General features: G+C 42.7%; 1 protein-coding gene across 7 annotated transcripts in view; it reads left to right on the top strand.

The window, feature by feature from the left end:
- Positions 1 to 1,577: 1,577 nt before the first annotated feature.
- Positions 1,578 to 16,831, top strand: part of NISCH (nischarin) — a 55,770-nt gene continuing 40,516 nt past the window's right edge. For all 7 annotated transcript variants that reach the window (XR_014024894.1, XR_014024895.1, XR_014024896.1 and 4 more), the window contains exons 1-4: positions 1,578 to 1,846; positions 12,717 to 12,800; positions 14,586 to 14,768; positions 15,761 to 15,809. Coding sequence is in view for 4 of the 7 variants with exons in the window: in XM_081315891.1 (XP_081172017.1) it covers positions 1,760 to 1,846; positions 12,717 to 12,800; positions 14,586 to 14,768; positions 15,761 to 15,809 (403 nt within the window). In the remaining 3 variants the exon portion in view is untranslated. The remainder of the gene's footprint in view (positions 1,847 to 12,716; positions 12,801 to 14,585; positions 14,769 to 15,760; positions 15,810 to 16,831) is intronic.

A 16,831-nucleotide genomic window follows, 5' to 3' on the forward strand; every position in this document is an offset into this window, starting at 1 on the left:
TTACCTTCCCACCGGAGTGGTCCCTATTTTTCTACTTGCATTTTTTACGTGCTTTCGAACTGCTAGGTTGGCAGAAGCTGGGACAAGTAACAGGCGCTCACTCTGTAAGTGTAGAATGATGTAAAAGATTTGCCTTGGTGCTATAACTTGTGTTGCATGCAGTGTAAAAAATATTCTCATAACATGCAATAATACAATGGTTTTTCATATCTCAATTTATCTGGAAACATGTGCTGAAGGAAAAGTCTTCATCACGGTTCAGTCCAAGCCGGGAATAAACAACATGGTGACTGCTTTAGAAAGAAGGTTGCAATTTATTGAAGAGGAGAGCCAGACAGAAAGATGGCTCTGGAAGAAAAAAGAGCGAGCACATGTAGGGAGTGGGTTTTATACCTTCTTGAGCCTTTTGTTTGGAATTGTTCCTATGGCATGAACTTTGACCTAAGTCTGAGTGTGCCTTTCTGGTATTCTGATGGTGATGGGTTAATCCTATTATGCCCCAAACATCAATCCTGCTTCCCTGGGGCTGGGCTGATTTTTGGTGTGAGGGATTGTTGATTCTAGGGATCTTTCTTCCTAATCCCAGTTTCCTGACTCCAGCCTTTCTGACAAGATTATCACATCTGCAATTCTGCAGACTTGGTTTCTGTTTGGGACAGAGACTTGAGGGCGGGGTTGGTTTCTGCTTGGGGGAGGAAGACTTGGGGCTATTAAGAAAACTGGGCATGCATTTCTGCCTCTTTAATATTTCCTTCTGGGGGGGGGCTTACATGCTTACATTTCCTAAATTCACGGCATGGCAATGTCTTGAGAAATTCCATGTCACTCTATTAAGCCTTGCTCTTAAAGAGAGCAGCGACTGGACTACAAAGGCAGTATTGTAATAGCACAAGTTTTTGGTTAACATTAAAGAGGAGTGATCAACACAAGCATTATCCATGCTAAATAAATGAATAGAAAATACATCAAATCCTGCCTTACGGAGCCAAGAAGCTATTCGGCTTTACTTCCCTGGTCATGCTAGTTTAAATTTCATTTTCATTTCATTTATTATATTTGTATACCGCCCTTCTCCCGAAGGACTCAGAGCGGTGAACAGGGCACATAAAAAATACAGAATACAAAAATTAAAAAAAGAATTAAATAAGAGCCCGAGCTAAAAACAGTAGAATAATATAAAAATCCCCAATAAAAACCCCAGCACATCCCCCATCAGGCCAGGCCGGCTTGCTCAAATAGGTAAATGCAGCGATGGGAACGGTAGTCCACAACTTCCATTATAGTTTTGTCTGCCCATCACAGTTACGCTGATGGGTTTACGCTGTAAACAAGCTCGGCAAACGGGGTCGAAAACCCTCAAAATCACATCTTGCAGCACAAAAAATAGGCGGTAAACAAATCCCGATCGCCTCCCCGCTTTGCCGCCACCTGGCGGCCGATCGAAACCTCGCAACCCAGATCTTAACCTCAAGTCCTGGTAGGCTCCGCCTTTTAGCCCGAGGCCACGCCCCTTTGTTCCCCCCCCAGCCTCGAGTGACGTCATCGGGGCCTGGCCTCAGTTGCGCGGATAGGAGCGGGAGGTGGCAGAGGAGCAAATATGGCGGCCGTGACGATCGTAGTTGCGCTGGTCATGGCCAGCGCGGAGAGAAGCGGCGCAGTAGCTCTCACGACACTGGCCGCCGGCGGAGCTCGCCTTCCACCAGCGGCGGAGTGAGCGCAGCAACCCGTCGCTCCCGACCTCCGCGCTCCGACTTGGGACATGGAGGCGCTGAGGACCAGCGAAGAGGGCGAGGAGCCTCCGAAAAGTATCCGCATTCTTGGGTCGGAGCTGGTGGAGACCTACACGGTGAGGCGGCGTGCGAAGGGGTTCGCGGAGACGGTGGGGGTCTGGCGAGTCAAGAGACGTCGCCCTCCCGGGATCCCGTGAAAAGCGCTGTCGGTTCAGTCGTTGTAGCGGCCCAAACTGTCTTGGCCGGTGCTTTTCGTGTTTTAGAGTTTCAGGGAGTTCTTTAGTTCCTAGGTCAGGGGTAGGCAACCTCGGCTCTTTTATGACTCGTGGACTTCAACTCCCAGAATTCCTGAGCCAGCCATGCTGGCTCAGGAATTCTGGGAGTTGAAGTCCGTGAGTCATAAAAGAGCCGAGGTTGCCTACCCCTGTCCTAGGTGGAAAAAAAACAAAATAACACAGCATCCCTAGAGGAAGGAAATCGATGTCTCGGCATCAGCAAGCTAAGGTGGTGTCTTTTTCCGGGTTGCGATTGTAAATGGTCCTTTTCCGAAGTTGGCGCCTTTCAGACGTGTGCGACTCTAGTTCCAATCATTCCCTGCCGGTATGGATCAAAGTGCTGGCCAGGAGTAATGGGCTGCCTAACTTGCCTTTAAGGTGTCTGGTTGGGAAAGACAGACAATTTATTCTCTTCTGAATAGCATGCAGCATCCTTGGAGAAGGAACTAAAAATATAATAGGTGGCTTTAAAGTAAAATGCGGAAAGAATGTTAAGTCAATCAGCTGGTAATATTCTCGAATCTGAATCAAATGTTGCGACTTATGAAGCAGTTGATAGCGATCTGATTAGTTAACATTTTTGAAGTCTGTGGAGAAAAGGAAAAATATTTGTATAATGTTTTTCCGGTAACGTTATTATTGCAGTTGGCCTTTTCTACAAAGTTATTTATGTCTCTCTATTAAAACAGTAAAAGGGACGCGGTGGCTTAGTGGGTTAGGATGCTGAGCTTGTTGATCAGAAGGTCGGCAGTTTGGCGGGTCGAATCCCGAGTGCCGCGTAGCAGAGTGAGCGCCTGTTACTCGTCCCAGCTTCTGCCAACCTAGCAGTTCGAAAGCACGTAAAAGTGCAAGTAGAAAAATAGGGACCACTACGGTGGGAAGGTAACAGCGTTCCGTGCGCCTTTGGCATCAAGTCATGCCGGCCACATGACCACGGAGACATCCTCGGACAAACGCTGGCTCTTCGGCTTTGAAACGGAGATGAGCACCGGCCCCTAGAATTGGAAACAACTAGCACACATGTGCGGGGAACCTTTACCTTTACCTTTTAATAAAACAGTGAGTCAGAAAATATTTAAGAGCTAACACTGCAAAAAGATGATATATTAATATATAATTTAATATATTCCAGCTGTTTTGTTATATAACCAAAATGGGCTCATCTGCTAATTTTTCAGCTAAATAATTTTCATCTGTGAACTTTATGTGTGCATATAGTTTTAAGTGATCTTTTTAATGAACTCATACTATGAATAGGCCTTATTTCATTGGAGTTTGCATCTAAAATGTTAATCAGTTTTGATTGAAATGCTTTGCAAAATATTCAAGTTTATATATAGGGACATTTTTATTTAATCAGAAGAAAATGAATATTTGAAGAGACCTTTGAGATGAGTTCGATTCCCAAGGACTATACTAATATATTTATATACTGTAGGTTTCTTCAAAATACACAAGTGGTTTGACTGTGCCTTTTGAGATGGTTTTTGACTTCTCAGTCTGACCTGTTAGATCTGGGATTTCTTGGTTATCTTCCAGTACTAATAAATTCTAACCTTTCTAAATTTTTTGAGATCAGTGAAGGTCATTCAGGTTTTATTAAGATAAGATAAAGTTCAATGCCGTAGTTCCAAATTTAGTGTTTGTTTATGTATACAGTATATAAGGCATAATGCATGGACCAGCTAAAATTGGATAAAAGTATGTTTTCAGCAGAAAAGTATGTGGCTAGGTTGTTTATGTTGAAATCAATGTGCTAGATCTGTTTGGTTTGTTATTGAGCAGCAATAGTTTCAATTCTAGGCACTGCAATAGAAAAAAATGGGTAGAAATCTTATTGCACAGTGTCATGAGAGTGTCAAGAATAAATTGAAGGTATAATTGTTGTGCAACTTGATATGTGATATAAAATCTTGCTATTTAGAATATAGCAAGAAGTAGTTAAAAACCTTCCATTAACTGTGCTATGCCTGTTCTGACCTAATACCAGATAGAAAAATGTTGGATCTGCAACCGCAGGAATTCACAGTATGATTTGCTCCTTCCCATTTTGGTTAGAATTGTGAAAGAAAAAGACACAATGCACTGGATCGAAGAAGGTGATAATCCTATACATCCTTTTCTACAATACTTACAAGGGTGTAAGTATTGTAGAAAGGATACTATCTTTCTTGCGACTTGTTTGTTTTCTCTTCACCAACAAGTGTTCAACCAGGAATTGGAAAAACTGAGCTACAAGCCAGAACCTGTTATAATAAAAAAATACACTTTCAAATCTGTAGTTTATCTGTCACTGTTGATTAGAAGAATAAGAGAGAGAATGGGCTGAATTCAGCAGCACTCTTAGACAAATAGCAGTTCAAGATTTTCTGGAATTCTAACTTAGCATTGTACAGGATTATGGCTCACATCATCTAAAACAGGAGTGTCAAATTGCTGGAGTGGGCCGGTTGCATCATGCGGAGGCCGTGCCCATCCCAACTCCAACAATGCGAAAAAAGTGATGAAACGTTGCAATATGTCACGTGATGTGGCGAGTTTGACACCCGTGATCTAGAAGAATACTGTTACCTATGTTGCTAATAACTATCCTTTCTCATAAGGTCCAATATGAAATCTTATCTGTTATGCTTATATGCCTATGGATAAAGGGGATTTTGGAATTATTCATCTGTCTTTATTCACTACCCTTTTAGATTATTTCTCTGATGAAATCTGCAAGCACTAAATGCAGAGCTTCCCTGTCTATTTGGATAATTATAATTACGATTCTTTGTAACATTAAATATTTAACTCTAGAACTAAAAAATGGCAATTTCCGAGCATATATAGTTTATCACTTAAACTGTAAAACAAAATTCTTGTATATCTTTTGTATGTTCATTGATGCATAGATTGTTATGTTCATTCTAGATGCATAATTTGGAGGAGTGCATGTGCTGGAAAAGCTAAAGATGCAACCCAAATTTTCTTTGAATTTTTTGCTGCAGCATCTTGTATTGCTACTGTTCAGTTTGCAAAGCAGCTACTTCCTTTAGCAGTCAGAACTGCTGCGTTGAAAACTTCAAAGAGGTTTTCATGCATATGTAGCTTCAATAGCTTGCATAACAGTCTATAACAAGGTTCCTAGTGATATTTCAACTACATTACTTATTAGAACTAGCACATTGTATATTCTAACATATTAATAAGTGAATGAAATGGAGAAATGGAAGCACTTAGAACAACAGTGGTGGAAGGGACCTTGGAGATCTTCTATCTAGTCCAACTCCCTGCTCAAACAGGAGACCCTTTACCATTCTGAACAAATGGATCTCCAATCTCATCTTTGAAACCTCCAATGATGGAGCACGTACAATTTCTGGAGGCTAGCCCTTAATTGTTCTGATTAATAGAAATTTTCTCAATTCTAAATTGGATTCTAAGTATGTTAAGCTTCCATCTGTTATTTCTTGTCTTGCCCGCAGGTGCTTTGGAGAATAGGCTGATTCCCCTTCCTCTCTGTTAACCTTTGCCTTGGCTAACCCTCTCCCCATTAACCCAGTCAGTTAAACAGATACGCAGAACCAGACTGTATGTGACGGTGCTCATAACATAGCTTTCTCAGTAGGACACACACTTTTTGTGCTTAATTTGTAATCTTCCCAAGGGATTATCATCTTGGTATAGTGGAAAGGCTCGGTAGCTTCACTGATTCTGAAATTGAAGCCAGCAGAGCATGAGCTATCTTGCAGGAAAATTGGAATGGAAAAGAAGAGATGAAGCTATGAATATACAAGTAGTTCTCATTTAGCAACTGCCTTGGACAGTGACCATTATTGGCACTTACAGCAATGATAAAAAGTGACTTTGTAACCAATGTATGCATTTATGATCCTTGCAGTGTTTTTCTCTGTTATGTATTTACTGTTACAGCCAATGTCAAGCCTAAGCCCAAACATGATACAGCAAGATCCAATTGAATCTAGTTCTTTATTTTCTTTATACTTAATAGACAGACTAAAACTATAACCTTCCAATAGAAACACCCTGGGGAATTCTAGTATGTGGCTGCCCTGGAACATTTCATTCTTCCTTCATCCAGTACAGGATTGCACACTTAGTGAGTCAATGATGGTCTAGATTAGAACAGTGATGGCGAACCTTTTAGAGACCGAGTGCCCAAACTGCAACCCAAAACCCACTTATGTATTGTCGGGTGCCAGGTGGGTGTGGCCCATTGGGTGGGTGTGGCCAATTGGGTGGGCGTGGCTGCGGTGGTAACGGCAGACTGGGTGGCACTAAAAAGTTCAATCAATCAATTCCAACTTTGCGAGATCTTTTTTTTCTCTGTGAGAAGTTGAAATTGATTGAACCTTTTTTTTTTGCACATGGCAGTGGAGGCCTAAAGCGAAAAGGTTTTATAAAACTCAGCTGAAGGTCTAGGAGTGGGGCAACGGCACATGTGCCCACAGAGAGAGCTCTGCATGCCACCTGTGGCACACGTGCCATAGGTTCGCCACCACGGGTCTAGAAAAAACTTAAGATTCAGGGACATTGAAGAGGAAAACAGATATGGTAGAAGGACAGTGTTCAGGAGAATGCTGGAATGTCCTTGAAAGAGTGACAATGGAGATGGAAGAAGTTGCCCATAAATTCATAAGGCATTAGGGCCAAATCATGGCATCTAGCTATATTTAGAAGAAAATGTCTTAAGGTAAAATACATCCTGTCAGCATTATCTTAGCCAATTAAAACATACATTAACAATATGATTACTATATGACATCACGTAGCTTTGTAGAATTAGTGTTGAAACAGTGTAATTTAAAAATATAATTTAGAAATCAAAATCATTGAAAAAGAAAATGAGTTATTGTGATGCTTTCATTTTGGTTGAATAGGGGCAAATACAATTTACTTGCTTGCTTCCTACTTCATTGAAGTTGATTTCCATTGCTCTAAAGAAGAGGCACCCTAATTTTTACATTTTTGTACATTTTTATGCATTGTATTTCCCTCTTCTAATTTTTGTGTTTTCATTCTGTAGATGAATAAAAGTCATGCTAATGCTTTGTGGATATATCTAGTTTTGTTGATGCATTATGAAAAGCTTTCCAGTTCTATCAATCCCAATACTAACCATTGATTTATTCATTTTTAGCTAAGCTTTGTTAGTTAATTTCAAATATTTCTGAAGAGAAAACTCTTTAGTATGTCTTATTCCATGAGATGGACAAAAATGTATATGCGTGAGAGGAGCTTTGATAGCAGAATGAGCCCATGAATATCTCTATTGAAACAAAATAGCTGACTATTTATTTAGGCACTGAAATTAGAGCGTAGATTACTGAGATCTTTTCCCTCTACTTTCACCAGTGGGATTCACATGGCTTAAATGGAATTTTCTCCATCTCTGAATGGAGCCACCTGTAAAAAAAAGCATCTCCAACCAAATCCTATTGATTTTTGTGGTGGTGTTTCAGATTAGCTGCTCTTTACCTATGTGATTTTATTTATTTTGTGTCCAGATGAAACCTTAAACTGCCAAAATGAGGCCACCTTTTTGGCTTTATCATTAGCTAGAAACAAATCACTTTCCATATGTTCTACTGGTAGTAATTGACAGACCAACAGATAGGTCAGGTTCTACGTCTCTCCACATTCACATAGCGTGTTGTTATCTACCAGCAATTCCCACTTGACCATATTGGTTTTACACTTAGGTACCCCCAACCCTCAATCTATTCAATATTCTACCAAGTGACATAAGGGAGGTCAGATCCCTCAGCCATTTACCTTCTGGGATTTTTCCTTGTTCCATTACTTCTCTCCTCCATCTTCTAATTCAGTTTTGCTCCTGTATACATTCAAGAATATTTGTTCGTGCCATAAAACTCTTCCTACTGTGTTTTCCTGAAAGTAAGATCTACCCCGAAAATAAGCCCTAGTTTTGGGGCGAGGTGCACATCTAAAAATCAAGCTAGGGAGGCGTGGGGGGTTGGAGCTTACCATTGCAGCCAGGCCTCCCATGGATCAACACTTGCTTCGCCGGCCCGATTCTTCTGCCGCCGAAGGAGCAGCTTCATTCTGCAGCTGACAATGGAGCTCGGGCCTGCATTCCGGAAGGCCTATGCAGCTGAGAACGGAGCTATGGATTCAACCCACAGCTCGGTTCTCAGCTGCACAGGCCTTCTTGAAAGGCTTCTGACTGCAAAAGGCAGGGCTGAGCTCCATTCTCAGCTGCAGAATGAAACTCCTTCGGCTGCAAAAGAAGTGGGCCGGCTGGGCAGAGTTGTTGGTAACGGAGGTGAGTGGAAAAGACACCCCACAAAAATAAGACCTGGTGCCTCTTTTGGAGGGGAGAAAAAGACTGGGTCTTATTTTCAGGGAAACACGGTAGATCTAAGTCGACAAGTTTGGGGCAGGTATCCATTCGGAGGATGCCGGGGATCATTCTCTTGTTGATTCTCTCGGCATCTGCTGCTACTTCTCTCCTATTCTTAGGTGAAGCAATAACAAGAGGATACATTTTCTTAATGGGTGTGGGTTAAGGCAAAGGCCCCCAACCTGTGGGCCATGGCCCACTACCGGGCCCTGGCCTATTTGCAACCGGGCCATGTGAGTGGTTGGCTGGCGTGCCTGTGAGTGCAGCCCCACTTGCGGGTGCCTCAAAAGCTTCTCTCTTGTGCCAGCCCTCCACTCGTGCAGCCCGGTTTCCCTTCCACCCCAGCTGGGCTACCAAGCCACCTGCTCCCAATGCTCCAGAAGCAGAGTGGGGAGAGCAGAGTCTGAGTGGGACAAGCTCAGCTTCGCTGACTCACCGAGGCTGCCTGCGCGGGACACCCGATCTGCTTTTGGAGTGTCAGGCATCCTTGGTGAGACTGAAGGAACATGAGACTGCACCCCCCCAAAGGCTTCTCTTCTCTGTGCCAAAAGCTTTTGCAAATGGATAAAAGGCTTCAGGGGAGCAAATTTGTGCTGCTTCAGGCCTTCCGTCCCTTTGCATAAGTTTTTGGCATGGAGAAGTCTGAAGGAGCCGAGGCAGCACTGCAAAACCTTCTCTTCTCTCTTGCGTGAGTGAAGCTGCGTGTGTGTGCACCGATTCCCCTCTCCTCTCCCCCAGCAAGGCCGCCAAGCCGCAAAAGTTGGGGACTGCTGGTTTAAGGCATCCTGTCACTATGCATACTGCTTCATTGACAGCAATGTCGACTTGTTTTGCATGTGTGAATGCACTCCATACTGCAGCTGCGTACTCTGTTGCAGAAATACTCAGGGCAAAACCCAATGATCACAGTATGGGTGGTTGGGCCCCCATGTATAGATGTCTGTTTCCTGATGATGTTATTTAGCTTTAGCTTTAGTATTTAGGCAGTGCTGTTTAAATGAAAGTGTCCTATCGAGTGTAACACAGATATTTTGGTGTAGAGCAGTACTGTATTTGATTCCCTTGCCATGTTACATTCAACTCGACCCCTACATCTTGATTTCGAAGGTGAAAAGCACACACTAGATCAAACCAAGAACATGTGTTATAACAAGCAGTCTATAGTACACAGTAATGCAGTTTGTGTCGGAGGTATGGTAATATGTGAGGATAAAAATGAGGCTCTTTATAGGGACAATAGGATATAACTTTAACTATATTAAATAAGTCTACAGGTAGTCCTTGATTTAGACCAGTAACTTAGCGTCCATTCGAAATTCCAGCGGACTCCAAAAAAGGGACATTTGACCCAGTTTCAAAGTTCTGACATCTGCGTTCCCTCCATAGTCACATGATCACATTTTGGGCACTTGGCAGCTGGTTTGCATTTTTGGCCATTTGCAGCCTTTCAGTTATATGACCGCAATTTATGACATTTTTGCCAGAAATCAGTGTTTACCTCTGGTTTCTGGCAGAAACCGCCCCATAGCAAACTATAGGCTCATTTAACAACTGCTGCATGAGTCATAAAATTAGGTCCTGTCACGTGGTGAGCCGCTTTGTGACCATCACAACTTACAACTGAAATTGTAGGTTCAATTATGACTGTAATCAAGGACAACCTGTGCTTAGGCTGTTGAATTCAACATGTTAATGCAAGATCCAAATTAAAGTATCACTGACATATGAATGAGCCTTTATTTAAATACCGTATATACTTGAGTATAAGCCGAATTTTTCAGCCCACTTTTTGGGCTGAAAAATCCACTTCGGCTTATACTCCAGTGAACAAAAAAAAAGAACTGTCCCTTCGTTCGGGCCAGGCTGCTGAGAGAAGGGAGCGGCAGAGCCTTGCAGAGCTGCTCCCTTCGGCTCCTCTTTGTTCAGGCCAGGCAGCGGAGAGAAGGGGCAGCAAAGGCTTGCAGAGCTGGTAGAGGCGGCGGAAGTCCGGCGTTTGCGTTTTTTTGTGTGTCGAGCCCCTTGGGCCCGACACACAGGAAGGGGGGGAATGCCAGAATGCCGCTTCCCTACCAGCCATTCCCGTGGGTCTGACACACACACGCACGCACGAGGGGGAGAAACAACGCTGGACTGCCGCCGCCTCTACCAGCTCTGCAAGCCCCCGCCGCCCCCTTCTCTCAGCTTCCTGGCAGCACATCCCGCAGGGGAGGTCTGTTAGGGAGGTGGCAGTCCGGTGTTGTTTCCCCCCTCGTGCGTGTGTATGTGTGTGTGTGTGTCAGACCCGCAGGAATGGCTAGTAAAGGTGGCGGCAGTCTGGCATTTGCGTTTCTCTGTGTGTCAAGCCCCGTGGGCCCGACACACAGGAGGGGGGGGATGCCGCTTCCTTACCAGCCATTCCCGCGGGTCTGACACACGCACGCATGCATGAGGGGGGGAAACGCTGGACTGCCGCCGCCTCTACCAGCTCTGCAAGCCTTTGCTGCCCCTTCTCTCCGCTGCCTGGCCTGAACAAAGAGGAGCCGAAGGGAGCAGCTCTGCAAGACTCTGCCGCTCCCTTCTCTCAGCAGCCTGGCCCGAACGAAGGGACGCCCTTTCGTTCGGAACAGGCAGCGGAGAGAAGGGGCAGCAGAGGCTTGCAGAGCTGGTAGAGGCAGCGGCAGTCCAGCGTTGTTTCTCCCCCTCGTGCGTGCGTGTGTGTGTCAGACTCACGGGAATGGCTGGTAGGGAAGCGGCATTCCGGCATTCCCCCCTTCCTGTGTGTCGGGCCCACGGGGCTCGACACACAAAAAAACGCAAACGCCGGACTGCCGCCACCTCTACTAGCCGTTCCCGCAGGTCTCTCTCTCTCTCACACACACACACACACACACACACGCACGAGGAGGGAAACAACGCTTGACTGCCGCCTCCCTAGCAGACCGTCCCTGCGGGATGTGCTGCCAGGAAGCCTGGCAGCCTGATGAGCGGACCCTGCGAACCGCGGCCCGAGCCAGCTCCGGGATGCTGCCAGAGTCAACGAGCGGCTCGGCGTGGCACAGAATATAGATATGTTGCTAAGAAGGGGCCAAGCTTATACTTATACTCAGCTTATACTCGAGTCAATAACTTTTTCCAGTTTTTTTGGGTAAAATTAGGGGTGTCGGCTTATACTCAAGTATATACGGGTACTTCTAATGAAGGGAACATCACTATCTGGTAATTAATTCTACTGTTGAGCTGCTCTTTTTGTTAGAATTCTATTTTTCTAATAATCAAAATCTGCTTTGCTCAAACCCATTATTCCTTATTCTGCATTCAGCAATGTAGAACGGCCTTTGACTGTTCTTGTTTGACATTCTTTCAGGTGTTTGAAGGGTGCTACATATTTAGGCTTAATTACTCAAAGCTAAACATGGCAAGATCCTTCCGTCTCTCTTCACAGGATTTAATTTTCCAGTCCCTGCTGATCCCTGTGACTTTTTTCAGAACCTTTTTTTGTTTTGTTTATTTGAAGGTTTTAAAGGTTGTCTAGAATTGGGCATAGTGTCAGGGCTGACAACAGTACTTGATGTGGGATATGATCAGTATTGAATATTGTGAAATGTTACATTGCATTATTTGAAAACTCTTTTGTTCTGGGAGTCTAAAATTTGGGATGTTTTAAGGAAGCTTTATGATCAAAAGTAAAGTTAGCTATTATTAGTTTTTCATTTGTTACTGTTTGTATAGTATAATAACATTTCTGGACGAGTCTGTGCTGACATCTGTTAATTTCATGGTTTTCACGATATTCAAATAACAATAAATAGCAGGCTATGTATGAGTTAGCGATTCTATTGTACACTTGGGAAGGATGTAGGGATTTTATACATACAACATTTTTGAGACCAACTAGGTACTGATACATTTCATAAGAACCTCTATGCCTTTTTAATGTTAGCATGTTACAGTAATTTTTAATAACAATTTTCTGTGTTTTATAATGACTTTTAGAATATTTTTATATATTCTGATTTTATTTGATTGGTATAGCACCCAGAGTCATGGTGAAATGGGCAGCTATATAAATTTGATAAATAACTTAGATTTGTACACACTGTGTAATATTTTCTTTTCCAGATTATTGTTTTAGCTTTTTCAAAATGGTATTCAGTTTACCTCAAACACAAAATAATAACCTAGTATAAATAGAAACTGACTTCTGCTTTGTTGTAATTTTTTGGTTACACTCTGTTCATATAACCATTTGAAGTGGAGAGTTGTACATGAAAAAAAATATAGAATTTAAAATAAATGCAGCATTGCAAGAATTGTATATTTTTATGTGAATGTGTATCTGTTGATTAAAAGTTGTTTTTCTTTTAGGTATATATCATTCAAGTGACTGTTGGAACCCATGAGTGGATAGTAAAACATCGATATAGTGACTTCCATGATCTTCATGAAAAGGTAATTGTTCTTAAATTGTATCCCTAAAAGAGTCGGCTTAATCTTTGACACTCAGTCACTTAGAAAATGTTCCAGCATTTATTTATTTATTTTATTTTAATTCCATTTATATCCCGCCCTTCTCCGAAGACTCAGGGCGGCTTACAAGCTTAGCATGCTTGTATGCTTTTTGAAAAGGAATACTGGCTTATTAAATTGTAGGCAAGTACTGTCCTAGGACCTTGTTTTAGCTTTGCCTAATGGGAAAAAAGGACTGAAGAGAGGGAGGTGAGTTATTTTCCTAAAGATGCTCTTCAGAAGCCCAAAATTCACTTGAAAACCAAAAGATAATTATGATATCTGCTTACCCAGTTAAGTTATAGAGTGGTAATTAGAAAATTTCCTTCAAAATTGACAGAGAAATTGAGGTTATATCTCAAGTAGCTGCTATTAGAAATTAAAAATCATTTTTTAAAAAATATATGTAGATTAGATTGTTATCAATTATTCGATGTCCTACTCGATGTCCTCTCGGGGTTGGTGATTGAGTTCCCCAAACTCATAGTTTTGGGTGACTTCAATCTACCATCCCTTGGAGGTTCACCTGAGTTAGCTCGGGAGTTCATGGCTTCCATGACGGCCATGGACCTGACGCAAGTAATTTCTGAACCGACTCATGAGGGAGGCCACACCCTTGACCTGGTTTTCTTATCTGGACGGTGGTTTGATGATCTTGGTGGGGGCTCTGCAATTGTTATGCCCCTGTCATGGACCGATCATTACCTCCTGCGGCTGGTCTTCCGTTTTGCCACCCCCCGCCATGGGGGTATGGAGCCAACTATATGGTACCACCCCAGGCACTTAATGGATCCTGACAGGTTCCAGGCAGCGCTGGGGCCCCCACCTGCCTCCGTTGCTCACAACTCGGCGGATGCCCTAGTGGAAGCCTGGGAAAGGGCAGCCACTGAGGCACTTGACCGAGTTGTACCCTTGCGGCCCCTGACCCGGTGCAGATCCCAGCGAGCTCCATGGTTCTCTGCGGAGCTCCGGGAGATGAAGCGTCGGAGACGGGGCCTAGAGAGCTGTTGGAGGTCCAGCCGATCTGAATCCGACCGGTTGCGACTAAGAACCCACATTAGGTCTTATCTCGCAGCGATGAGGGCGGCGAGGTCTAATTACTTCTCTGCCCTCATCGGGTCCGCAGATAATCACCCGGCCGCCCTGTTTAGGGTGACCCGCTCCCTCCTTAATCAGGAGGTGAGGGAGGAACCCTTGCAGGGTCGTGCCAAGGAGTTTGGTCAACATCTGTTGGATAAAATCGCTCAGAGAGGGCCTCCTCAGGGTGCCTCCGGTCAGAGAATGTCGGCTGGTGGCCCCCAGGGGGAGGGCCTTCTCTGTGGGCGCTCCGGCTTTATGGAACCAGCTGCCGGTCGAGCTCCGGATGGCACCGGACCTTCGCTCCTTCCGACGCAGTCTGAAGACCCATTTATTTGAACAAGCTGGCCTGGCCTGATGGGGGATGTTAGGGTTTTTAATGGGGTTTTTATACTGTTATTGTTTTTATCTGGGCGATTATTTAATTCCTTTTAATTTTTGTATTCTCTATTTATATGTGCCCTGTTCACCGCCCTGTTCACCGCCCTGAGTCCCTCGGGAGAAGGGCGGTATACAAATTTAATAAAAGTAAAGTAATAATATAAGGCATTTCTATTGAGAACTGGGTCTTACTATTATTGTTATTTAATGTTATAAGTCCTTAAAGCACTGATTCATTCAGAGGCTAACCTAACTTTGTGTCTTTTACAGCTTGTTTTAGAGAAGAAGATAGACAAGAATATATTGCCTCCCAAAAAGATTATTGGTAAAAATTCTAAAAGCTTGGTGGAAAAAAGAGAAAAAGAGTTGGAAGTATATCTACAAACTCTTCTTGCTATATTTCCATTGGCAGCACCCAAAGTACTATCACAATTCTTACATTTTCATTTTTATGTAAGTTCTTTCCTACCAGAATTTAATAAATTTTGCACTGTCATCTTTTCAGTTCATTATGTTTGTTTTAAACATAAGATCATTTTTATTTACCGAACTGTTACTATTAGTTGAGCAGCCAGATGGCCTGTCATTGTATTGAATTTATTAATTTAATTATTTGTTTGTTTATATATAAATAAATGCTTTTAAGTCACTTCAGTCAAAAACTATTCCAAGCGGGTTCCTATAAGAAATAAAGATAGAAGGACGGATGGATGGATGCATAAAAGGATAAATGGCTATTCTTAATCCTTTGAATTGAACAAACTAGCAACCATTGCAGCTCCTGAAGTACTGGTGTTACGTGGGAGTATCAAGGTGTTTCCGTTAGTACATGGATAGTTGTGTCTTGTATCGGATGCAGTTTCCAAGTCTTTTCCTGGAGCAGTCCTGTGAAATCATATTAGAGTAGCCCATTTAGGAGGTGACAAATGGATAAGTAAAGTACCCTTATTCACCAATGCATCCCACAGGAAGGAGAGATATAGATAAATAACAAAAAACACAGGTAGTCTTTGGTCACCGTTGGGACTGGAATTTCTACCACTAAGCAATGTAGTCGTAAGACATGATGTCACGTGACCTCACACCCAGCAGTGGCAATTCCAGCGCTCCCCCACTCCTGCCTGCCTTCGTCTGTTCAGTCTCCTTCCGTGTTGCGTATTTTGCATAAAGTATAACCATCTTGGAACTTAAGCAGACAAATGATGGAAGGGTACTTTTGTTTAAAGTGCTACGAGACTAAACTTTTTCTTATTTACATTGCCTTGTTGTTTAATGATTTTACTGCATTGAGCTGAAAATATTGAATCAGATGAAAATATTCCATGAAGAAATAAACATGTAATTTACACTATTGCTTAAGATATAAAATTCTGTAAAATATTTTATGAACTATATAGATTTAAATAATATTTTGATTTTATATTTTTATTTCTTATTTTTTGCAGGAAATCATTGGAATCACAGCTGCATTGGCTGAAGAACTTTTTCATAAAGGTATGAAACATCAGAATTCTTAACATTTAATTGCAGTATTTTTTCATATATTTTCTTTAAAAATCTTATTTATTACAGTGTACAGCAAAGAGGATAATGAATCCCACCAAACTATGTGATATTTATCTGTGGATAGATTCTAAGGTACTAGATAGATTCTTAATTCCATAAAGCAGATGTATTGCCCGAAAATGTTGGGGGATGCTCATTCATAATAGTACAGCATGCAATGCATCTTCAATTATGTTGGTTAGAGTCATAGGAAATTTCTTCTCTTTGTGATATTTAAAAATGATTTTTGAAACTTATCTAAAATTGTTTCCTTTTGTTTATGGTCAAATAATTATATTTTTTAAATTTATTTGTATCCCACCTCTTACAAACAACTCAAGGCGTTGAACATATCCAACACACCTTCCTCCTCCTATTTTCCTCACAACAACAACCCTGTGAGGTGGGCTGGGCTGAGAGTGTGTGACTGGCTCATAGTCACCCAGCTGGCTTTCATGGCTAAGGTGTGATATATACATGATAGATACAGAAACAGGCATAAGCATTACATTAATTGTATGTTATGTTTATGTTATGGCAAGTATAACTGAACTATACACCCTGAAACTTCAGTTTACTTCCCTGAACAATTTCTCTTTAACGAGAGAGTTCAGACTTAGATCAGGCATACTCAACTTGGAGAGAAGGAAGGACCACAACTTTAGAAATTGTTGTGGACTACAAAAAAAAACAAAACAAAACCTGGGATTCTGTTTGACAGCTAGCGATGTGGGGGCAGTGCTGGAGCAAGTAGTGTTGGTGAGGACTTAGAAGCACTTTGCACCTTTTCTTCCAGGGCAGAGGTGACTGAAAAAAGCTAGGCGGTGGTGATCGATCCTGGCGGAAATGGTGTTTGGCAGTAGTGCAGACATGTCAAACACAAGGCCTGGGGGCCGGATCCGGCCCGCGAAGTGGTTCCATGTGGCCCGTGAAGCCATCCTAGAAACAGTGAGGGAACGGCCTCCACTGCC

Source organism: Vipera berus (genome assembly GCF_964194415.1).
Source record: "Vipera berus genome assembly, chromosome: 2".
Lineage (NCBI taxonomy): Eukaryota > Metazoa > Chordata > Lepidosauria > Squamata > Viperidae > Vipera > Vipera berus.